A 27,006-nucleotide genomic window follows, 5' to 3' on the forward strand; every position below is an offset into this window, starting at 1 on the left:
AGTGGAGATCCAAAAATAAATGATCGAACGAACCCACCGAGATATAGGATTTTAGATCTCATATCTTCTTTAATTTTTTGACAATACCTACAGGACAACCATTGATGCAGTTGAATGATGGCAATGGCATAAAGGTAAAAGAAATTGTGCATTTAATTCATTTGACAATACCTGCAGGACAACCATTGATGCAGTTGAATGACGTTAACAACATAAAGATAAAATAAAGCGCCTGACGCAACAAATCCATTTCAATGTTTGCTTGCTCAGAATTCGAGAGAAGCAGAGACTGGGAATGCCAATAACACTACCCTGGAAGATGATCCAGAAAGCGTAGTACAAATGGTCATGGTTTGTTATAATGATCCAGAAAGAGTTTGTTATAATCTATTAACTGCATTTGGTTAATGGTGTTTTAATGTCTCAGCGTGAATTTTGGATTGTTTCTGTTATTCTAGAAGCAAATCATTGACAACAGCGCAAGAAAGCCTGGTTATAAGCTTACATGCACATCTGTGTTGCCATGTCTAGGCGGGTTTCTCGCATGTCCGTCGTTACTCCTGACAATGATATATTCTAAGCGGTATCGCTTCTTCCTTTCAACAAACCTTATCCAGAAGTGGGAGAATCATATCGGAGAACAATGGTGGGAACAATTTGTAGAGAGAAAGAGATGGTTCGAATCCAAAGAGTATCCTAGCTTGAGGACAAAATATATGTCAAATTAATCTCCTATTCAATATCGAACTTTGGCTTTCAGTGAGTTTTTCCATATTATCCAACTTTACAGAGATCTGTGGTAACAGATATTTATTAATTACACCAAAACAAAACCAAACGCTGTAGTTTAAGACTCGAAAATTTTTATATTCTCAGATTTATTTATTATAGTAAAGTTTAACCTAAGTTGAGATGAAATTTACCCACTCATAATGAACCACTAACTAATAATTAAGTATAAAATTATGGATATCTTTACTAGTTATTAACGATGGTTAAAATTAACCAGCCTTTTTTTTTTCAATTTTTGTTTTCCCTAAACCATTTAAATAATTAATAATAATACATAGTTTTATTCAAATATTCAATCTATTAATCTTTTTAACATAAACTTAATAATGCAATAAAATCAATATTAAAATCTTTATTCATTAATACAACCCAAAAAATATATAAAATAAATCACAAATTTAATTTTTAAATATAAATATAATACTGAAATTTCCTCATTCATATAAAATTATATATTCCATAGGTGTAGTTCTTCCATATGTGTTATCCACTTAGGACGTTTCCTGGTCCAAATGCTAGCTATATGATATTAAATAATCACAAATCCAGTTTATTGTAAAATTAGTTAAAGAGCCATTCTAATTATTAGAACATGAAAGTTTACTATAATTTTAATTTAATTATCAATATTGAAGAAATGGGTTATATATACATATATATAATATTTTTAGTGTTATACTTTTAATCATAGTTACCAAGTTCGTCTGTTCGGCGAAAAAACTACATTAATTCGCCAGTTCGGTTCGATATGGCTATTAATTCCGTTCCAATTCCATAGCCCTTAACTAAGGTGTTCCGCACCCGAACATGAATACATAATGTGTTTCGTTTTATTGAACAATGGCTTGTGCTTCGTTACACCTAACAATGGCCATACACAAGGTATACCGTAAATAGATCTGGAAGTTTGAGATATACACATCCACATGGTTGACTAAATAAATATGAATTTTTTAAATTAAGGGATTTTCAAACATGGTTTATGGTGTTATTCGTATGTAAATTTAAAAATATTGATTTACTTTTTTTATTTATTTTGTTAAAAAATAAAATTTATATTTATTTCATTAAATTAAAAATTTATTTTTCAATAGTTGAATTAGTGGAAATATGTCATTGAACTTACCTTTTAATTGTTGAATAGGAATCAGTAAGGTAAATTTTTAATTCCAGCTTTGCTTTGTTGATCCATTGGAAAAATACAAGTGCTGATCTAGGCAATGTTGGTGAAAATAATATAGGGAAGGGCAAAACAAGTTTGGAACTAGGCAACCTTATTGGAAAATTGAAATAATGTAGAAAAGGTAAAGCTAATGCTAAGATCAATTACCTTTTATAAATTTTCATATATATATATATCCTATAAAAATCGTCTTTTTAAAAAAAAAAATTTCTAATAAGAAATATCAACTTGCTTAAGTCATTATGTGATTACAGAAGCTTGAATACAGAAAATATTAACTTTTTCTAACTTAACAAATTGATAATTTTTATTGGAAAAATAAAAAAATATATATAATTTTTATAGAAAAAAAAATTAGTAATTTCCATATTAGAAAATTTTATAAAATGACAAATTGCAATTAAGAAAAAAGATAATTCTTACCTTACAAGAAATTATAAAATAGCAAATTAGTTGCAAATCAATAAATCTTATATAAAACATAAAAAAACAGTAACTTATTTTCGAAAAAAGTCAACTTATACAACTTTTATATTTTTATTAAAATTTTGAATATAAAGATTTTTTATTTAAATTTATAAAAAAAATAAAAAAATAAATATATTTAAGTATTTGTAAGATGTATAGTATCTAAATTTTTCCGTATTGAATTTTATAGAGAAGAATTTTTCCCTTATCATATCGAATTCGAATTTGGTAACTATGCTTTTAATTAGCCCGTAAGATTGGGAAGAACTCCTCCTTCTGCCACTCTGTATTGATATGCACCGTCACATCCAATGTTAGAGGATTGAAAAATTTCCATAGTTACATACCACTACTTGAACTGTCAATTGAATCTTGATTTGTGCAACCATTCATTTTGTTGATATTTATTACAACTTATGAACATATTGCACTTTTATTAGCAGAACATATTGCACTTTTATTAGCATAACTATATTAGCATAACTATAGTGACAGAGAAAATGTTTTCTACCCTTGGGCATAGTCAGAGACACATAGCTTTTGCAATGAGAAGACCACCGGGGATAGTTCTTTGGGAATTGTATAGAGGGCTGGTTCTCTGGGAATAATATAGGATTGCATGCAGTTGGGGGATCTTTTTCTGGTTAATGGTGCCAAAACCACTATGCAAAACCCCTTTCCAATATAAGCTAACTCAAATTATGTTGTCAAAACGCTCATATTATGTTGTCAAAACAAGTACAATAGGGAATGAGAAAAGGGAGAACAAAAGATTGAAGATTGATGATTGGTAACTGCGAGACAAGATAAAGGGACCCAACTGTTAAGGTGTTATCAACGGGATGTGCTACTTTGATTAGTTTTCTTCTGTGTTTTGTTTACCTGCCATCGTGATGAGTGTCCTTCCTTGTACAATGTAAGTGAATAAATTCAACCAATTTGCAAAAATATGCTGATAGATATGGATGAATGCTTAATAGATTGATTCAAGATGTAGTTCCTTAGTGTGTTTATATAGGTTTCGATTCGACTAACGTCATGGGTGATGAAGATAGATCAAAGAACGTCAAGGGTAACAAAGATTCATTGAGGCACCGTATCTGCTACTGCTTCTGCACCTTAACTCTATGTGGGTTGTGACATGTGCTGAGAGAGTCGTTGGGAGTAGGAGTGTAAAAGCTATCCATGCGGAGTTTGCGTTGAATTAAAGTTTGGTGTGAACATTCCTAAATATTTTTTTTTTATCTTCAAACTATTTTTTTCTCGTTTCAATTGCATCTCTTGAAGCACAGTTTTAAATAGTGCAATATTAGGCGTTTCAATTATTATTGCATCTCTTGAAGCACAGTTTTAAATAGTGCACTATTAGGCAAAGTTGATAATGATGCAGGTGATTGCAGGGTCTGGGAGAATTGGTTAATGTGTTGCAGGTGACAACCCTTGTATTCTTCCATTTTAAAATAACAATGGAGCGGCTTTGCTTGGGGGTTGGCAACATTTCTTTATTTAATCAGATTACAGGTAGGATGACAAACCATAAGTATGTTATTATTATTGTGTGAGGCAAGGTAATGATGCAAACAAATTTAAAGACAACCGAAAATGGTAGAGGTGGGGTATCCAATGCAGTGGTGAACGAAAACTACTCCACTTTGACTTAGAGAGCTTTAGCGTCTAGGTAGAGGTGTGAAGATTGAGGATGAAGCTATTTTGGATGAGTTAAATTGTTGCACGGGGCATTTTTTTTGGATGAATTAAATTATTCTACAAGGCATTCCAACTAGACAAAGTTTCTCACAATCTTGATAATGACAACTTCCCACAATCTCTATTGGACCAGTATAGCTAGCTTTCTTCTGACACAACAATACAATTTTGATGAGTATCGAGAAGGAATGGGATAGAATGATTCTGTTCCTGCCAGCAGTTATTCTATCTCTGTTTGGTCGACTAAATCCCAACAGAAAGAAGAGAATATTGCATGTTCCGAGGTCCGTCCAGGCGTAAGGAACCCCAACTCCCTCAATCGATGTTGTAACAATAGCATAGTGGAAATTTTCGATTGGAATTAGCTTCTGCATACGGGTGACTTTAGAACCGAAAAAGAGGATGAGTGACGCTTGCAAAGGATATCAATCACTATCAATAAAACTCATCCAGAATATTATTCTTTGATATTCTTCCTTTTTCATTCCGACATGACATTATGCCCATGTAGATGAACCCAGTAATTCAAATTGCACGGGGATCATTGGTGCTACGCAGATGTATGTTGCTTTTCCAATAGTATCCGGCACAGATGGAGTTATGCCACAGACTTATTATATAGTACCTTGTATTAACGAGTAGGTGTTACTTATTAGATCAAATAATCGACAAACAATTGAGCCAAATCGATTCCAAAAATTGCTTGGAGATAGGAACTCCCTTTAACAATTATAGAACTGAAGCTTTGGGTTGGTATGAATCAATTAAGTATAACATTGACAACAGGTATTCGAAAAATTTATTAAATAGATTCTATTTTATAAATAGGCTCAGTCGCAATTTAAAGGATCAAATTAGAACAAATTTTATAGAAAATGAAAATTTAAATAATGTAACGAAAGATACAATTGACCGGCATTCATCAAGTTGGAAAAAAATTAAGAGAGAATGGTTCAACCATTCTATTATTCGAATTGATAAACATATAAATCGGAATTTGAATGTGTACAAATGGTCCAATCAGACCGAATACTTTATGAAATATTTGAAACAGGTTTTTTCTAAAAAAAACTCTTTTCAAATAGTGTTCGATCCAATTGAATTATGTACTAATACTAATCGAGATTCAATTGGTTGGTCTATGTTTTTATCCCTTTCTGAAAGTACTGTAAAGATCTTAAACTCGAAGTTCGATATCATTTCGAACTTAAATTCTAAGTTCGATATTTTAATTTCGTTTTTTGATTTTGCATTTCATGGGCTCCAAAGTATGAATTCTAGACTATTAAATCAGTTGTTAGATCCAATTGGTACTCTAATCGTTCGTTTAAAAAAATTTAAAACCTTTCTTTTGTATGACCATAATCTTTCACAAATATCGAAATTATTGATTGATGAAGGAACAATTGCACCATTTGTTACGAATAAGATACCAATTAATCCATTGATTATTGACTTTTTCGATAATGAAAATAATCGCATGGAATCATTCGATAACACTTATTTTTCAACGATATCCAACGATCGAGACAATTGGTTGAATCCTGTGAAACTATCTGATCAGAGCTCATTGATAGCTTCTTTTCACGGAGCAAATACGCTCCAATTTTTTGATTATTTGCATCATACTCGGCCAAATTATAGGAATAGATTACCTTCTGATATGAAAAGATTTTATATAAAAAGGAATAATTTTACATATGGACAATTATTCAATCTTTTGATCATCCACAACAATCTATCTTCCTTGCCCATTAGTGAAATAGGACCCGTTCACTCAGAAAAAGAAACTATTTCATTCATCAAATCACAAGTATCTAACATATTATTACCTAAATATTTAAAACGAAAACGAAGTGGTGACCAAACATTTGTATTAATCTATGATTTGTACAGATCCTTCAATTTACTAACTCGATTGAATCCATTCGGTGTTGATTGTTTTTTTTCTGTCCAATACATATAAAAAAAATGTAAAGAGTTTCATGGAATGTCCAATAGTAGTGAATTTTTTATTAATATTTTTCTTTAACAAATTGTAAAACTAAAAATAATATATTGACAAATTTATGGAAGGTTGGGTAACAATGAATTTTTTATTAATATATATTTTTAATCAATTGTAAAACTGAAAAAAAAAAAAAGAAAAAAAGGAAAGAAAAGAAAAAAACGAAAAATGAAAAAGAAAAAGGAAAAAAAAGAAGAAAAGAAAGAAAGAAAAGAAAAGAAGAAGAAAGAAAGGAAAAAAGGAAAAAAGAAAAAAAGAAAAAAAGAAAAAGATTTGACAAATTTGTGTAATTTTAGGTTGCAATGAACTTTTTATTAATATTTCTTTTTAATAGGTTGTAAAACTAAAAAGATAAAATGAGCTTAAATTTTATTTGGAATTAATTTTTGATTCATAATATATATGACAATATACTTTATATATATATATATATATATATATATAGATATATACATATATATTTTAAAAATTTATATGTATAGTGTGATTAGATCCAATCATTTTTTTTAACTTAGCCTTCTAGATTTAATATAATTTAAATATTCTTTGTGTCTTAATACCTTTCAGATTCACTACATCCATTGGATCGATGAAGACACATATGTTGGATCTTTAACCATAGTTCAATGGATCATTGCATAATAAAATCCTTTGGATCCTTAACCATGGTTTGTTAGATCACTACCCAATAAAATCCTTCGAATTATAGGCTTGCTTTCTACATAATTAAGTGTTATAAATAATTGGCTCATCCAATAGTGAAATCCATTGGATTGTTACATATCAAATCTGACATGTCACTTTGTTGTTGGATATACTTCTTTTCAAGACACACATGTTGGATCTTTAACCACAGTGTTGGATCTTTAACCATAGTTCAATGGATCACTGCATAATAAATCCTTTGGATCCTTAACCATGGTTTGTTAGATCACTACACAATCAAATCCTTCAGATTGTTGACATGCTCTCTACATAATTAAGTGTTGTAAATCATTGGCTTACCCAATAGTGAAATCCATTGGATTGTTACATATCAAATTTGCCATGTCACTTTACTGTTGGATAGATTTCTTTTCAAGGTGTACCATAATCCTAACTACAAACCTTTATGATTACAAGCAGTCTTGACAAGAAGTCTATCCAACAATAAAATGACATGACAGATTTGATATGTAACAATCCAATGGATTTCACTTGTTGGATGACAACGAAACATTGTCTGCAACAATAGGATTTCTAAACTCATGAACAATTTTATTCTCATCGATGGTACAAGGTCCATTCTTGTATGAGATTATGTCTACATTCCAATGGCATCAGGTCTGGTACTACACTGGTGGACGTGGCGGAAGTTCCACCTATAGTGTGTGGTAAAGGTTTCAAGTTGTGGCAATATCTAGAATGCAATTCTGCATGGCATGAGTGGGAAGATAGACAAAGACTTGGTTCAATAGTATGTTCTTCAACCTATGGATTTGTATGTCAAGGGAACTAATTGAATTGAAGTTTGAGATTCTCTATGCCTGGTTGTTGCATCCTCCCCACATTCATACGTCAATTTCTAGTCCTTTGGAGAAATAAACTAATTAGGACGAGGTCAAAGGCTCAATTTGACCCAAAATGCTTGAGATTTGAACCTTGACCCTAAATTGCAATGGTCAACCATTGCAATGACGTTATTTTTTTTTCTTCTGAATTATACTTGAATTTCATTGATAGTAACCTGGATTTATATATTGCTTTTAATACCAAATGGACATCATGGTAAACATATGAATATCCCATTGACAAAGAATCTCACCTTTAGCCTAAGCACGTGGCAGAGTAATTTATGACGTGTGATGTTTTTTTAGAGGCATTGTTTGTTTGTTTGTTTTGGTTAGAAAAAGAGTTTTCTCTTGGTTTTATGTGACTTTCAGTTTATCATTTGTATCGTGTTGAGAAATGAGAAATGACCCATTGTACATAAGGATGCAAAATAATTCTGCCAAGCATATGATGCATGCCAAAGAATAGGGAAGCCATCTAGGAGAGATGAGATACCACTAGTACCATAGGTAACTTTGCATGCTTTTGACAAATGGGATATTGAATTTGTTGGACCTATCAGTCCACCAGGGGAAAGGACTGGTGTGAGGTATATAATCACTGCAACTAATTATTTGACATGATGGCCAAAGCACAACCAGTGAAGTATTGCAGTGCAAAAACTATTGCGAAGTTCATCTTTGAATATATATTGATAAGAGTTGTCTGCCCAAGGATTCTGATGAGTGATCGAGGGACACACTTCTTGAATAAGACCATCGAAGCATTAACTCAGGAATTTTAGGTTTACCACTAGAAGACCACTCCTTATCATCCTCGGGCAAATGGAATAGTGGAAGCTTTCAACAAGATTTTGGAGAATGCATTAACCAAGGTATGAAATGTGAATAGAGATGACTTGGATTTGAGGATTCCAACGGTGTTTTGGGGATATAGGAAAACATGCAAGAAATTGACAGGGCAGACACCTTCTAGGTTGGTATATGGACAAGAGGCAATTATGCCTATGGAGTATGTTGTGCCAAGTTTGAGGATTGCAACGTTCACAGATAGGGAAGACCTTAACATTATGAAGGAAATGATGTCATAGTTACTGGCTCTAGAAGAAGACAGGTTCATAGCAAGGTTCCATCAACAATTGCAGAAAGCAAGGGAGAAAGACTCGCATGAAAGACACATAAAGAAAAAAACGTTCTAGGAAGGATAATTAATTACGAGGTTGATTTTAATTAAAAATATTTTAATCATAAACAACTAATTATATTATAGTATTGTTCTTAATTAAAAATGTTTTATTTTATATTGTTTAAAAAGTATTTTTACAATTTCAATAATTCATAAATTTTAACATATAACATTTAAAAATATTAAGGTATAAATTATAGATAGAATAGGTTAATGAACATCTAGAGTCATATAAATTTATATTAAATAAAAAAAAAATTATAAAAAAAATTCACATTATATTTTTTATTTTATACTATAAAAAAAACATCTAATTTTTTCACAATAATTTTAAAAATATTTATAATAATAAAATATTTTAATATTCACAATATAAAAATATTTATAATAATAAAATATTTTAATATTCACACTATAAAAATATTTATAATAATAAAATATTTTAATATCCACCTCTAAAAAGTATTCTTTCCTAAAGTATCTGTGTAGAAAAATGAGAATCCAGAAAGCATAATTAATTACTTATTTTTATACCTAAATTCAATTATTTTAAAAGATATATTTACATCACAACTAAATCACTCTGGAATTATAAATAACATAAAAATCGAAAGTCATGTTTAATTTTATTTAATAAATATAAAAATACAATGGAAAATTAGAAAAGTACTTGTATCTGTGTAGAAAAATGAGAATCGAAAAAGCATAATTAATTACTTATTTTTATACCCAAATTCAATTATTTTAAAAGATATATTTAAATCACAACTAAATCATCCTGGAATTATAAATAACATAAAGATCGAAAGTCATGTTTAATTTTATTTAATAAATATAAAAATAATTTTTTTTTTGAGAAAGAGAAAATTAGAATATAAAATGATAAATAACATAAACATTGAAAGTTATGTTTAATTTTATTTAATAAATATAAAAATAAAATTAAAAATATTAAGAAATGGAAAATTAAAACATAGAAATATGTATTGATTAAGTATAATATAAAGTAATTCTATATATTAATATTAACCTATTTTATAGTGTGTAGGTGTACATTGTTCGTTAGTAGGATCCAAATTTTCATAGAAGTATAATGTAAAGAAATTCTACATATTAATATTAAATTATTTTTATAGTGTGCATGTGTGCATTGTTGGGTGGCAAGGTTCAAATTATTCTTATTAAACATGAATTCAGTTAATAGTAATATCTATATTTATATTTTACTATTTTTTAGTTATTTTTAAGAATTTTTAAAAATAAAAAATTTCAAGATCATTAATATTTAGTGGATTTTAAACATATTTATTGAAGTTTATGAATTCTATAACTAATTTTTATATATATATATTTTTTCCCTAATATTTATATTTTATTATTTTCATTATTCTTTATAAATATAATTTAGATTTTTTAGGAAATTTTTTTCCTAATTTTATTTATTTATTATTATTTTTTAAACTGTAATGGTTATGAGTTTTATTTATTTGAAAAAGATTGGAGGGGTCTTTACCAAGGCAGCCCCAGTTACAAAGAAAACAGCCAGCAAATTCAGCTTTTAAGTTACAACATTTTCAAGGAATTTGAAAGGAATTGTCGTCGTTTATAAATAACTGCCCTTTCATGAGAGAGCATCCTTTGTTCGCCATCTGGTCGCTTCACCATTTAGGTTTCTGAGAATGCGATAGAACTTGTAGGAGGTGAATTCTTGAATTTCAATCTGCCCAGAATTTTATTGAGACTAGCATTGCTGAAGAGGTTCTCCGTGTTTAATTTTTTTATTAGAATCTCCGAATCTCCGAAGACTTGGAGGTCTTTAACCCCCTTTTCTCTTGCTATAAGACAAGCTTTGAGAAGACAAAAAATCTCTACTTGGTGGTTGGTTTTCTGGCCTAAACCCCAGCAAAAGCAGTCTCTTGAACTCCCATCCGAAGAATAAATGGCCCCTCCAACACCAGCGTTCTTGGGGTTTCCTTTGGAGGCCTCATCGAAAAATATAGTGGTAAGATTTTGGACCTCCACTAGTTTATGAAAGAATCCTCGGGGTCTCTTTTACGCCATTCCGGGTTTGCTGTTTGAGGAGTGATGAGGAACTTTCGAGGAGAAGGCTCGAGGGGACCAAGCCATCTCCTTTCTTCAGGAAGGAGCAATGAATCTTCTTTAAAAAACTATTGTTGGGCTGCTTCCAAGAGGAATGCTTTAGCTTTAACTGCGACCTGAAGAGGGGAATGTCGAATTCCATTAAAGATCTCTTCATTACGAGCCAGCCATAGCTGCCAGCAAACAAATTTGGGAATTGCTGTCCAAACTTTACGCCAGAAGGATTTGATGAGAATGCTATGAGGATAGAAATTGCTCCAAGAGGTGAACAGATCAACAACAATGCTCTGAGGGAAAGCGGGAATCTTAAGATCCAAAAGGGTGAGACCCCACACTTCCTTAGCGAAATTGCAATCCAGGAATAAATGTTGGGCAGTTTCAAGGTTGCTTCTGCATAGCTCACACCTATGAGGCCCTGCAATGTTCCCTTTCTCTAGATTGTCACCTGTAAGAAGTTTGTTGTGAACCAGCGTCCAGAAAAAGAAATTCACTTTAGGAAGAGCTAGATTGTCCCATACTAGTTTCCAAAAGGCCGAAGAGTGACTGCTATTCTTTGGGTCCTGAAGAGATTTATAACTTACTTCTGTGGAGTATGTGCCTGACTGTCCCCAAGCCCAACTGTCTTTCATATATCGGTTTTCAGGTGTGGAGCCTTCCAGCAGCTCGGCAAGCAGATTTTTTTGGGGCGTTAACCAAGCAGGGACGCCATGGAAGTCCCAACCGACCCATTCTCCCCGGTGATCCCAAACAGAGAGATCGTATAAGATGTTTATGCCTGCACGTATCAACCAATCTCTGATGTCTGCAATATCCTCGTTCCCCTCCAAAGGATCGCGCCCCATTATTCGGTCCTGCCACAATTTAGTTCGCTTGCCATTGCCCGGCACTCTGTACAGAATTTTTTTAAAGAAGATACTGCTTTTACAGCAGAGACTCCAGACCTGCGAGCTGTTGACAGGGGGTCGAAATGCAAGTTTCTGAAAGACGAATTGTGGGCGTATTTTGACAACAGAGTAGTGCTGATCGGATGGTTGGGATCGTGTGCCATTTTCCACAGGAGCTTTCCTCCCAACGCAAGGTTTTTTTTTTTTTTTTTTTTTTTTTTTCTGTGCAAATACTAATTCTATTAACTGTAAATCAAAATATTTTTACATAAGGACGAGGCTGAACAGCCTTTTTCATCAACACACTGCTCCATTACAGACTGAGCATGAGAACAGACATTAAGCAACTCCATTATAGACCGAGCATAAGAATATACAATAGACAGAGAACAGACACTGAACATGTAGATAGCCATTCGTTGCCTAGAAGATGGCCCAAGCCTTGACAAACATATCCAAAATTTTCCATCTCAGGATGAGAACATTCATCAGAAACCACCTGAGAGCTAAACAAAAACTGTAGGAAAATTTCATAAAAGCCTGACCAGAATCCTGAGACCTGAACAAAAGCGAAAAAGAATGATCCTCAGAGGCGTTACTTCTCCATGGTTGGGTCATTCTCTGTCTTCTCAGGCTGAACAACATCTTCTCTCTTCCGACTGTCACTGCCACTAGTATTATTGTCCTGGATAACAATAACATGTTCTTCTGCTTCGGGATTCCTGTTCTCATCAACAGGCGCTTGATCAACAGTAGGAGGAGGAATTATGAGCATTGCTTCCTGTTCCTCTTTTCCTTTTTCCCAATTTCCCATGCTGTCATCATCTGAGGAATTCTCATTGCCAGGAGACGGGTCAGGGACTATACAGGCTAAGGGGGAGACCACGTTTTCCTCTTCTAAGATAATGAGGGTGATGTGGGTAGTAATCAGGGGTCTATGCAAATTACTCTGGAACTTAAAGTGCGCGGTTTGAAACACACTATTGGGTTTAGGCTTCGAGGCAGAACCAACAGAGGTGCCAGTTTCATGAACAGGGGAGGGCGCAGTTTCCACAACCAGAGCGACTAGAGGGTGCCGACTGGTTTCCCTACGCTCCCCAGAGTGATGGCGCTTTCCAGAACGCACCATGGTGAGATAAAGAAAGACAAACTCAGAGGGGGAGTGGGCTAAGAAAACAACAGGACCGAATTGGGAGAAGCCAGAGGTTTGCCCACTGGAGATATCAACCAAGACCGCCAGATGACAGAACTTAAACCCAACAACGGAATTATTAAACACAAACAGAGAATGCGAGACCAGAGCAGGAAGGAGATTACCCTGAGGAATTAAAGGCTCAATCTTGCCTCAATGCGCCAAAACGACACCATCAACCGCAGCTTCCGCAGGCCAGGTTCTGTCACCATATTGCAGAACACCAAGCATGGAGAATAAACCTTGGATCTGCATGATTATAACGAGAGACCTGATGTGCTGATCAATGCAGACATTGATTGCCCATCCTTCACCCAGGACTATTTTAATGCGCAGGAGCAGCTCGCGTGAGGTAATAGCTTGGGAGTCCATGCTGCTCTGCAGCTGGCAGTACTGGGTAATTAGTTCACGCATGAAGACCGATATGTCGCGTATCGCCACCCGGATCCGGGGTAAACTTACCAGTCGCAGGAATTTCTTTCTGCACAAGGTTGTTGAAGTCGAGAAGCTGAGATGTAGGGAGAATGTTTGTAGGTAAACCAATCTGTAAACGTCGCCCACTGTCCACTCCCATATTTTCTAAGAGGTCTGCAGCTTTGTTCCCGTCTCTTCGAATATGGTTTAGAGAGATTGCTCTGTGGGTAGTGAACCTATTTTCAATGTGCTGTAGCCGTTGAGACAATCTCCAACTGTTGCTGATCTTGGAGGCAGGGGATCCCTGTAAAATTTTTGAAACCATCTGGATGAGAATTTGTGAGTCTCCCTCTATTAGGAGCGGAAAGAGATTCCTATCATGTGATAGAAGAAGCCCCTGCCAGAGCCCTTCTAGTTCTGCTGAGTTATTGGTGTCCCACCCCTGGGATCCCAAGTAGGTTAATATAATGTTTCCTTTGTAATCTCTGACAATTCCACCAAACCCAATAGAACCTGGGTTACCCTTTGAGGCACCATCAAAATTGAGTTTGTATATGTTCTTGGGTGGAGGAGACCATTTCACATTTATGGGATCTTTTGCGGGTTTTGTTCCTTTGATCATCTGTTCTTGCTTTCTTTTGAAATTCCAGTTATTCCATATTGATTGTTCCTGCGGAATAGTTGGGAAGTCCTCTTTGTACCAAGTTTTTAGAGCTAAGGTTTCTTCTATATTTTGATTGATGACTTTCCATATCTCCTCCAGTGGCCTGGATTGGTTTTTGAAGACTCGACCATTCCTCTCCTTCCATATGGCCCATGTTGCAAAGCCTGGGATGAGGTTCCAGAGAACATTCAAGATTTTACTTTGAAAGGGGTGGGGGTCCCAGCTGCGTATAGTAGCCCTTATATCTCCATTGGCTCCTCCATCTTTTTGACAGCGAAAGTTAATCTTTTGCCAAAGCTTGTGGGCCAGCAGACAATGGTACATGAGGTGTTCAATGGTTTCCTCTTCTTTTTTGCAGTTGAGGCATATAGAGGGTCCATGGAAATTTCTTTTTCTCAGATTTTCCCAAGTAAGAATTCTCTTGTGACAGAGGAGCCAAAGAAAAGTAGATACTTTCGGCCAGATGAGGGGATCCCATATTTTGCTCCATAGCGGATCTAGCCGGATTTGATCTTGGACGAGAATATTATATGCTTCTCTAGTGGAATAACTTCCTCTTTCTTCATAACCCCATCTGAGAATGTCTTTCTCCTCAGAATGCTGTATTTTCCTTTTTGTTAATTCTGTATCCATGGTTTGCTGGTCTAGCCTCGTCCCTTGTGCCATGAACTGGGTTGCTTTGAGCCATTCTCTGTAATCTTGCTGAGAGGTATTGCACCAAAAGTTCCTCACCGTTTGTTGGGAGTGCAAATCTTGTCCCAGGAGAGCATTTGGTGAGATAAGGTCCCTGATTTTGGGCATCTGTTGCCAAGAATCATTCCAGAATCTGGCTTGATCACCATTCTTCACTTCCCAGAAGCTATGCTGTTGTATGAGGTGCTTGTGCTGTTTTGCTGAGTTCCATATGATTGAACCATTACTAGTCTCTGATATTCTGATGAGTTCCTCCCTTGGGCAATTTCCCACATATTTGGCCGTCCATAAGTTGGTCCAAGGAGTGGAAGGGCCTGACAGCCATTTCCACCAGATTCGAGCTCCCATGATAGCATTACTGTGAGAGGGGTCTCTTAATCCAATGCCACCTCCTTTCTTTGGAAGGCAAGTAGTTTCCCATTTGACTAGGGCCAATTTGCGATGAAGTCCGCTGCTTCCCCATAGAAACGATCTTTGAAGAGATTTTTTTTCATTGAGGACCCACTTGGGCGCCGCGAGGATGGAAAAAAGATATAAGGGCATGGCTTGAAGAACTGATTTGATCAAAACAAGATGGCTTGCCATATTGAGAGATCTATGAGTCCAAGAGGAGAGACGCGCTTCCAGATTATCTAGAAGAGTTCTCGAGGAAGAGTGCTTTAAGCCATAGGCGATAAGAGGTGCTCCGAGATAAGATGAGGGAAGTTTTGTAGAGGAGAAACTGAGAATGCGTAAGATGGCTGATTGGATAACTGAGGGGGTATGAAAGAAGAAGATTTGAGACTTGGAGTGATTTATAGAGGCTCCAGAGGCTTCTGAGAAAACTGATAGAAGGGATTTAATCTGTCTGGCTTCTTGGACTGAGGGATGCCCATACAACATATTATCGTCAACAAATTGTTGATGGGTAAAAGCAGGGGAGTTGTGAAAGGATAGACCTTTAAGCTGGCCAGCTTGCTGAGCGTGCTTGACACTGCGCCCTAAACCTTCCGCCATTATGATAAACAGGAAAGGTGAGAGGGGATCACCTTGCCTGATACCACGGGTAGGGTGAAAAGTCTCAGATGGAATACCATTGATTAGGACAGAGAAGAAGGTGGAAGAAATGAGGCTCATAATCCAACGTACCCAGGCCGCATCAAAACCAAATGCTAGAAGAATTTTTTCAATGTATTTCCAATTTAGGCTATCAAAAGCTTTGGAAAGATCAAGTTTGAGAAGCATACCAGGCCTTTTGGAGATCTTCAAGGAATGAATTATTTCATGAGTAAGAATGATCCCATCCGTAATTTGCCTGCCTTCCACATAGCCGGACTGTTCAGGCGAGATAATAAGCGGAAGCAGCAACTTGAGTCTAGAGGCTATAATCTTGGAGATAATTTTGTAAATAATGTTACAGAGGGCTATCGGTCTGTACTTATCCGGTCTGCAAGGCTTTTCTACTTTGGGTATCAAAGCTATAAAAGTAGTGTTTATCCCTGGAAACATCCATCGGAGTGAGCGAGACTCTTCTACCACCTGCCAAACTTCATTCTTGATTAGCTCCCAGAAGCTATGGAAGAAGTTGGATGTGAAACCGTCTGGTCTTGGAGCTTTGCCTGCTTTTAATTGACGAACAATTGTTTCCACTTCTTGGAGATCAATAGGCTTGAGGAGCATTTGATTATGATCTTCTGAGATAAGTTTGGGGATGGTGCTTGTAATTTTTTGTATGGCTTGAGAGCAGTCTACGTTTGGTTCTTTGTGCACTTTCTTGAAGTGATTTAAGAGTTCCGCCTCAATCTCTTCATGCTTTTCCATTCTGACCCCTTGTTCATTTTGAATATGCGCAATATTGTTGTGCATCCTGCGTTGAATTGTGGTGCTGTGAAAGAATTTGGTATTTTTTTCACCATCTTTGAGCCACTTTATTCTTGATTTTTGCCGCCATAACATTTCTTCCTGCTTTTCCTTTTCGGCAAGTTGCAAGTCCAGGGATTTCTCCTGTTCTGCTAGTTCTTCTGATCTGCCCTCAATGATGATCTTCTGCTGTATCTGCTTCATTTCCAGTTCTATGTTGGCTTTCCCCTGAAAGATGTTGCCAAATGAAGTGCGATTCCATTCCTTGATCTTACTTTTTAAGTGCTTGAGTTTTTGTTGGAATTGGAACATTTTGGAGCCTGGCGGAGGATGGAAGTTTTTCCATTCAAAGTTGATAAGTTTATGAAAGTCTGGATGAGTCAGCCAAAATACTTCGAAGCGGAAAGGCCTGCGGATATTGTTCCTTGGTCTAGACCAGTGAAGAGAGATGGGCCAGTGATCAGAACTTGTGAAAGGAAGGATGGAAGCCGCAAAATCCCCCACATGAATGGCATTGTCAGAGAGAAGGAACCTATCCAATCGAGAAGCGATTTGCTGGCTGCCAGTCTGTCTGTTGTTCCATGTGAAAATGCCATTATTGGAAGGGAGGTCGAAGAGCGAGTTGTTCTGAATGAACTCTTTCAGTAGAGATCCTTCTTGTGAACTTCTGCATCTACCTCCTCTTCTTTCCTCCAGTCTTGTAATCATATTGAAATCACCTCTTGCAATCCATAGTGGATGGGGTCTGTTATCGAGATATAAGAAGTAGTTAACCAAACATTTAATACCCTATGACAGGTTGGTTAGCTCCTGCCGTTTTGTCTATCCTGCAAAATCATAAACCATCATTCTCACTCTACATATCTTGAAGTTGTTATTGTGGGATTGAAGTGGTATCATCGACGAAGGCATTCAAGTAAGAATAATGTTTTTAAGAGGAACATACAATTAAAAAGCATACTGGAGTGGTAAATATTTTTCTTAAAATGGAATTTATCATCGAGTAAGATGTTTCATATATATTTACGCCCTAAGGCGTTACCTCCGGGAAGAAATCCCGTAAAATGTTACCGTGTCATATTGTGTATTATTGATTTGTATGTTAAGAGGATTAAAACAATTTACATCGTTGGATCATCATGACTAGTGGAGATCCAAAAATAAATGATCGAACGAACCCACTGAGATATCGGATTTTAGATCTCATATCTTCTTTAATTTATTTGACAATACCTGCAGCACAACCACAGTTTAATCATGAATGACGTTAACAACATAAAGATAAAATAAATCGCCTGACGCAACAAATCCATTTCAATGTTTGCATGCTCAGAATTCGAGAGAAGCAGAGACTGGGAATACCAATAACACTACCCTGGAAGAAGATCCAGAAAGCGTAATACAAATGGTCAATGGTTTGTTATAATGATCCAGAAAGAGTTTGTTATAATCTATCAACTGCATTTGGTTAATGGTGTTTTAATGTCTCAGCGTGAATTTTGGATTGTTTCTATTATTCTAGAAGCAAAGCATTGACAACAGCGCAAGAAAGCCTGGTTATAACCTTACATGCACATCTGTGTTGCCATGTCTAGGCGGGTTTCTCGCATGTCCGTCGTTACTCCTGACAATGATATATTCTAAGCGGTATCGCTTCTCCCTTTCAACAAACCTTATCCAGAAGTGGGAGAAGCATATCGGAGAACAATGGTGGGAACAATTTGTAGAGAGAAAGAGATGGTTCGAATCCAAAGAGTATCCTAGCTCGAGGACAAAATATATATCAAATTAATCTCCTATTCAATATCGAACTTGGGCTTTCAGTGAGTTTTTCCATATTATCCAACTTTACAGAGATCTGTGATAACATAAAATTATTAATTACACCAAACAAAACCAAACGTTCTAGTGTGAGACTTAAAAATTCTTATATTCTCAAATTTATTTATAACGTTGTAGTGTGAGACTTAAAAAGTCTTATATTCTCAAATTTATTTATTAGAGTAAAGTTTAACCTAAGTTGAGATGAAATTTACCCACTCATAATGAACTACTAATTTACCCACTCATAATGAACTACTAACTAATAATTAAGTATAAAATTATGGATATCTTTACTAGTTATTAATGATGGTTAAAATTAACCAGTCTTTTTTTTCCTAAACCATTTAAATAATTAAATAATAATAATAATACATAATTTTATTCAAATATTCAATTTATCAATCTTATTAACATAAACTTAATAATGCAATAAAATCAATATTAAAATATTTATTCATGAATACAACCCAAAAAATATATAAAATAAATCAAAAATTTAATTTTTAAATATAAATATAACACTGAAATTTCCTCACTCATATAAAATTATATATTCCATAGGTGCAGTGTTTGTTTTGTTAAAAAACTCTTCTTGGTGTTATCCACTTACAACGTTTCCTTTGCAACAACTGGTGCAAATGTTAGCTATATGATATTAAATAATCACAAATCCAGTTTATTGTAAAATTAGTTAAAGAGCCATTCTAATTATTAGAACATGAAAGTTTACTAGAATTTTAATTTAATTATCAATATTTATGAGGTGGGTTATGTATACATATATATAATATTTTTAGTGGTATTCTTTTAATTAGCCCGTAAAGCTGGGAAGAACTCCTCCCCTTGCCACTCTGTATTGATATGCACCGTCACATCCAATGTTAGAGGATTGAAAAATTTCCATAATTACATACCACTACTTGAACTGTCAATTGAATCTTGATTTGTGCAACTATTCACTTTGTTGATATTTATTACAACCTATGAACATATTGCACTTTTATTAGCATAACTATAGTGATAGAGAAAATGTTTTCTACCCTTAGGCGTAGTCAGAGACAGCAGTAGCTTTTGCAATGAGAAGACCACCGGGATAGTTCTTTGGGAATTGTATAGGATTGCATGCAGTTGGGGGGATCTTTTTCTGGTTAATGGTGCCAAAACCACTATGCAAAACCACTTTCCAATATAAGGAAACTCAAATTATGTTGTCAAAACGCTCATATTATGTTGTCAAAACAAGTAGAATAGAGAATGAGAAAAGGGAGAACAAAAGATTGAAGATTGATGATTGGTACCTGTGAGACAAGATAAAGGGACCCATCTGATAAGGTGTTATCAACGAGATTTGCTACTTTGATTAGTTTTCTTCTGTGTTTTGTTTCCCTGCCATCGTAATTAGTGTCCTTCCTTGTACAATATAAGTGAATAGATTCAACCAATTTGCAAAAATATGCTGATAGATATGGATGAATGCTTAATAGATTGATTCATGATGTAGTTCCTTAGTGTGTTTATATAGGTTTCGATTCGACTAACGTCATGGGTGATGAAGATAGATCAAAGAACGTCAAGGGTAACAAAGATTCATTGAGGCACCGTATCTGCTACTGCTTCTGCACCTTAACTCTATGTGGGTTGTGACATGTGCTGACAGAGTCGTTGGGAGCAGGAGTGTAAAAGCTATCCATGCCGAGTTTGCGTCGAATTAATGTTTGGTGTGAACATTGCTAGATAATTTTTTTTATCTTCAAACTATTTTTTTTCGTTTCAATTATTATTGCATCTCTTCAAGCACAATTTTAAATAGTGCAATATTAGGCAAAGTTGATAATGATGCAGGTGGTTGGAGGGTCTGGGAGATTTGGTTAATTTTTTTGCAGGTGACAACCCTTGTATTCTTCCATTTTAAAATAACAATGGAGCGGCTTTGGTTGGGGAGTTGGCAACATTTCTTTATTTGATCAGATTACAGGTAGGATGACAAATCATAAGTATGTTATTATTATTGTGTGAGGCAAGGTAATGATGCAAACAAATTTAAACAAAACCGAAATTGGTAGAGGTGGGGTATCCAATGAGCGGTGAACGAAAACTACTCCACTTTGACTTAGAGAGCTTTAGCCTCTAGGTAGAGGTGTGAAGATTGAGGATAGAAGCCATTTTGGATGAATTAAATTATTCCACATGGTCTTTTTATTTTGGATGAATTAAATTATTCTACACGGCATTCCAACTAGACAAAGCTTCTCGCAATCTTGATAATGACAACTTCCCACAATCTTGATAATAACATTTCCCTGTAGGTTGATTGTTCTTTTTCTGTCCAATACATGAAAAAATGTAAAGAGTTTCATGGAATGTCCGATAGTAGTGAACTTTTTATTAATATTTTTCTTTAATAAATTGTAAAACTAAAAATAATATATTGACAAATTTATAGAAGGTTGGGTAACAATGAACTTTTTATTAATATATATTTTTAATCAATTGTAAAACTGAAAAAAAGAAAGAAAGAAAAAGAAAAAAAGAAAAAAAGAAAAAATGAAAAAAAAAGAAAAAAAAAGAAAGAAAAGAAAAGAAAAGAAAAGAAGAAGAAGAAAGAAAAAAAAGAAAAAGAAAAAGATTTGACAAATTTGTGTAACTGTATTATTAGACATTTCACTCTAGGTTGATTTTTTTCTTCCATCTAGTATATGTAAAAAAAAAGTACTAAGAGTTACTTGGAATTTTAGGTTGCAATGAACTTTTTATTGATATTTCTTTTTAATAGGTTGTAAAACTAAAAAGATAAAATGAGCTTAAATCTTATTTGGAATTAATTATTGATTCATAATATATATAATAATATACTTTATATATATATATATATATATATATATATATATATATATATATATATATATATATATATATATATATTAAAAATTTATATATAGTGTGATTATATCCAATCATTTTTTTTTAACTTAACGTTCGAGATTTTAATATAATTTAAATATTCTTCGTGTCTTAATACCTTTCAAATTCACTACATCCATTGGATCAATGAAGACACATATGTTGGATCTTTAACCATATTGTTGGATCTTTAGCCATAGTTCAATGGATCATTGCATAATAAAATCCTTTGGATCCTTAACCATGGTTTGTTAGATCACTACACAATAAAATCCTTCGGATTATAGGCTTGCTTTCTACATATTTAAGTGTTATAAATAATTGGCTCATCCAATAGTGAAATCCATTGGATTGTTACATATCAAATCTGCCATGTCACTTTGTTGTTGGATATACTTCTTTCCAAGAACACATGTTGGATCTTTAACCATAGTTCAATGGATCACTGCATAATAAAATCCTTTGGATTCTTAACCATGGTTTGTTAGATCACTACACAATCAAATCTTTCAGATTTTTGACATGCTCTCTACATAATTAAGTGTTGTAAATCATTGGCTACTCAATAGTGAAATCCATTGGATTGTTACATATCAAATTTGCCATGTCACTTTATTGTTGGATAGATTTCTTTTCAAGGTGTACGATAATCCTAACTACAAACGTTTATGATTACAAGCAGTCTTGACAAGAAGTCTATCCAACAATAAAGTGACACAACAGATTTGATATGTAACAATCCAATGGATTTCACTTGTTGGATGACAACGAAACATTGCCTGCAACAATAGGATTTCTAAACTCATGAACAATTTTATTCTCATTGATGGTACAAGGTCCATTCTCGTACAAGATTATGTCTACGTTCCAATGGCATCAGGTTTGGTACTACACTGGTGGACATGGCGGAAGTTCCACCTATAGTGTGTGGTAAAGGTTTCAAGTTCTGGCAATATCCAGAATGCAATTCTGCATGGCACGAGTGGGAAGATCAAAAAAGACTTGGTTCAATAGTATGTTCTTCAACCTATGGATTTGTGTGTCAAGGGAACTAATTGAATTGAAGTTTGAGATTCTCTATGCCTGGTTGTTGCATCCTCCCCACATTCATACCCCAATTTCTAGTCCTTTGGAGAAATAAACTAATTAGGACGAGGTCAAAGGCTCAATTTGACCCAAAACGCCTGAGATTCGAACCTTGACCCAAAATTGCAATGGTTAACCATTGCAATGACGTTATTTTTTTTCTTTTGAATTATACTTGAATTTCATTGATAGTAACCTGGATTTATATATTTCTTTTAATACCAAATTGACATCACGGTAAACATATGAATATCCCATTAAGTATGACCTAAAGATGATTCAAAGAATCTCACCTTTAGCCTAAGCACGTGGCAGAGTAATTTCTGAGGTGTGATGTTTTTTTAGAGGCACAGTTTGTTTGTTTGTTTTGGTTAGAAAAAGGGTTTTCTCTTGGTTTTATGTGACTTTCAGTTTATCATTTGTATCATGTTAAGAAATGAGAAATGGCCCATGGTACATAGCAAAATAATTCTGCCAAGCATATGATGCATGCCAAAGAATAGGGAAGCCATCTAGGAGAGATGAGATACCACTAGTACCATAGGTAACTTTGCATACTTTTGACAAATGGGATATTGAATTTGTTGGACCTATCAGTCCACCAGGGGAAAGGACTGGTGCAAGGTATATAATCACTGCAACTGATTATTTGACAAGATGGCCGAAGTGCAACCAGTGAAGTATTACAGTGCAAAAACTATTGCGAAGTTCATCTTTGAATATATACTGATCAGATTTGGCTACCCAAGGATTTTGATGAGTGACCAAGGGACACACTTCTTGAATAAGACCATTGAAGCATTAACTGAGGAATTTTAGGTTTACCACCAGAAGAGCACTCCTTATCATCCTCAGGCAAATGGAATAGTGGAAGATTTCAATAAGATTATGGAGAATGCATTAACCAAGGTATGAAATGTGAATAGAGATGACTGGGATTTGAGGATTCCAATGGTGTTTTGGGCATATAGGAAAACATGCAAGAAATTGACAGGGCAGACACCTTTTAGGTTGGTATATGGACAAGAGGCAATTATGCCTATGGAGTACATTGTGCCAAGTTTGAGGATTGCAATGTTCACAGATATGGAAGACCCTAACATTATGAAGGAAATGATGTCATAGTTACTGGCTCTAGAAGAAGACAGGTTCATAGCAAGGTTCTATCAAAAAGTGCAGAAAGCAAGGGAGAAAGACTGGCATGAAAGGCACATAAAGAAAAAGACGTTCTAGGAAGGATAATTAATTACGAAGTTGATTTTAATTAAAAATATTTTAATCATAGACAACTAATTATATTATAGTATTGTTTTTAATTAAAAATGTTTTATTTTATATTGTTTAAAAAGTGTTTTTACAATTTCAATAATTCATAAATTTTAACATATAACATTTAAAAAATATTACGATATAAATTATTGATAAAATAAGTTAATGAAAATTTAAAGTCATATAAATTTATATTAAATAAAATAAAAAAAATTATAAAAAAAAATTCTCATTATATTTTTTATTTTATACTATAAAGAAAACATATAATTTCTTCACAATAATTTTAAAAATATTTATAATAATAAAATATTTTAATGTTCACCATATAAAAATATTTATAATAATAAAATATTTTAATATCCACCTTATAAAAAGTATTCTTTCCAAAAATACTTGTACTTGTATCTGATAATAAAATATTTTAATGTTCACCATATAAAAATATTTATAATAATAAAATATTTTAATATCCACCTTATAAAAAGTATTCTTTCCAAAAGTACTTGTACTTGTATCTGTGTAGAAAAATGAGAATCGAGACAGCATAATTAATTACTTATTTTTATACCTAAATTCAATTATTTTAAAATATATATTTACATCACAACTAAATCATTCTGGAATTATAAATAACATAAAAATCGAAAGTCATGTTTAATTTTATTTAATAAATATAAAAATAAAATGGAAAATTCGAAAAGTACATGTATCTGTGTAGAGAATCGAAAAAGCATAGTTAATTGACTTGCTCTCTACATAATTAAGTGTTAAAAATCATTGGCTCACTCAATAGTGAAATCTATTGGATTGTTACATATCAAATATTCCATTTCACTTTATTGTTGGATAGACTTCTTTTCAAGGTGTATGGTAATCCTAACTACAACCCTTTATGATTACAAGCATGTGAAGGTTGTAAGTGAATATGATTAACTATGGGAAAATTTGTATTGTTAGGTCAAATATGTTTAATGTAGTTCAGGATTAACTACAACCCTTTATGATTACAAGCAGGTGAAGGTTATAAGTTAATATGATTAACTATGGGAAAATTTGTATTGTTAGGTCAAATATGTTTATTAACTATGGTCAATGTTGGTCAATTTGGTCAACATAGTCAATCATGTTCCAACAAAATCAACAACATCAATACATGGTCAAGAAGTTCAACCAAGGTCAAACCAACTCAACCATGGTCAACCATTATAACTATGGTAAAACATAGCCACCCGTGACCAATCTTGCTCCCCTATAGTCAACCATGCACATCATGGCCAACCATGGTCAAGCCATAATCATGGTAAACATGGTCAAACTAAGGCCAATCATGTTCAAGCATGGTGAAGCCAAGGTCAACCATGCTAAAAAATAATCAACCAAGGTTGATATAGTTAAGCATAGTCAACGATCATTAAACCAAAGTCTTCGATCATATACATGGTGAAACATGATCACAATACCTAAATATGGTCAAACTTAGTCAACATGGTTTCCACAGACAAACATGATCAACATGGTCAAATTATTGTAAATATTTGTCAACTTGGTCAACCATCACTAAATGTTGTTCAACCATAGCCAAACCATTATCATCCATCATCAACCGTGGTTTACATGGTCAACAAAGTCAACCATATGTGAACCATAGTGAACCATGTTCAAACAAGCTCAACCTTGTCAATACATGGTCAACAAGTTCAACCATAGTCAAGCTACCTCAATCATGACCAATCACTATCACCATATCCAAACACGGTCATCCATGATCAATGACAGTCCACCATGGACAACATGGTCAACATGGCCAATCCAAAACCAATCATAGTCAACCATTTTCAACCTAATTTATCATAACCAACTATAGTTAAATGTGGACAATCATGTTCACTCATAATCAACCCCATCCACTATAACTTGACCATATTTAACCATAGTTAACTAGAGTATACTATTCCTCCTCAAAGAGTGTGACCATCCATTAGCATAAACACATTATTAAAACTAGTTCATATGCATTGGGTGATGTCATTTCAAGGTGAAAAGTAACACTAATCAATACATATCAAGAATTTTTAATAATGTGATTATCCTAGTTAAAAATATTTTAGAAAAATAATATATAAGTATTGAGGGGTTTTCGCAATGCATTATATTAAATATCATTTTGGGGATTCAACTATGTTAAGTAGGTCATTCATATATGACCATTTCCATGAGAGGTAGTCGTAACTGACTAAAAATAATATTATTTAGATAATATTCCAGAAGTAAACAATTCATGTATAAATTTATGTCTAAAACATGTTGAAAACATTGTAATTAGTGACAAATTTGTTTCATGGTAAATAGAAAGAGAGGTTTTCCTTAAGAAAATTCATTGTATAAGATAGAAAAATATATATCCTCGACCCTCACCTATAGAAAAGAAAAATAAAATCATAGTTGAGGGGATTGTGAGGACATAATTGAAGTTACAAATACATCCTCAACTCCTTACTTATAGAAAAATAAAAACATACCTAAGGGGAGAGTGAGGACATAGTTGGAGTTACAATTTTTTTTTCTCTTAGTTACAAAGAATATTGAATGACATATAATTTTTATTATTCATAATTATATAATGTCTAAATGATAATATTGATGTTTTTAGATTAATTACTTACTTTTATACCTAAATTCCATTATTTTACTTGAATGTGTCCTTAGGAAGTAATATTTCTTGGGAAGTGTTATGTGATTCAGTGTTGGACACTGGAGATTGAATTCCTGAAGAGGGTGAATCTGAATCACCAAGGCTTGATAGGTCCTCTAGGGTTAGTCAAGGAAGACCTCGTTGTTGTCTAGATAAACGATGATGGACGAATGTAGCCACGGTGACATATATATTTTATAAAAAAAAAATTAAAGTGATATTTGTTATAGTCTCAGTGTCAACAATCAAGCACCTAAAAATAAAAATTACTCTAAAGGCAATCAACAAGCAACAAGGGAACATAACTCTGTCTAATAATCACCACTAGCTAGAGATGAAACCTAGTATCACAGTGGTTAAAAGAGAGAGTTGACCAAGTGTACAGTTACAATTACTTCTGAGCTTCGCCCGAACCTCATTAAGAAGGGTCAAAGTCAAAATTACATTAATTATGCTTTTTGGATTCTCATATTTCTATTTCACTTCTTTAGAGAAAACTATATATTCAAATACAAACTCAACTCAAATCAAACTAAAATAGAGAAGCATAA

General features: G+C 33.8%; 1 protein-coding gene across 1 annotated transcript; it reads right to left on the reverse strand.

The window, feature by feature from the left end:
* Nucleotides 1–11,062: 11,062 nt before the first annotated feature.
* LOC149181258 (uncharacterized) lies at nucleotides 11,063–12,042 on the reverse strand. Its single transcript, XM_089414136.1, has 2 exons — nucleotides 11,936–12,042; nucleotides 11,063–11,882 (listed from the first exon to the last, which is right to left on the reverse strand). Exons 1-2 carry the CDS (start codon nucleotides 12,040–12,042, stop codon nucleotides 11,063–11,065), a joined length of 927 nt encoding a protein of 308 aa, XP_089270262.1.
* Nucleotides 12,043–27,006: the final 14,964 nt, after the last annotated feature.

This window comes from Pinus tabuliformis, chromosome 3_2 (assembly GCF_031772625.1).
Source record: "Pinus tabuliformis cultivar Carrire ecotype Pingquan chromosome 3_2, CPIR1, whole genome shotgun sequence".
Taxonomy (NCBI): Eukaryota; Viridiplantae; Streptophyta; class Pinopsida; order Pinales; family Pinaceae; genus Pinus; species Pinus tabuliformis.

What these genes read in the sequence shown, in the direction of transcription:
- LOC149181258 (XM_089414136.1), bottom strand. Translation starts at nt 12,042, where the DNA reads ATGGCACACGATCCCAACCATCCGATCAGCACTACTCTGTTGTCAAAA. An exon ending in CCCCTGTCAACAGCTCGCAG is followed by an intron (nt 11,883 to 11,935) that starts GTCTGGAGTCTC and finishes AATTCTGTACAG; the next exon opens with AGTGCCGGGCAATGGCAAGC.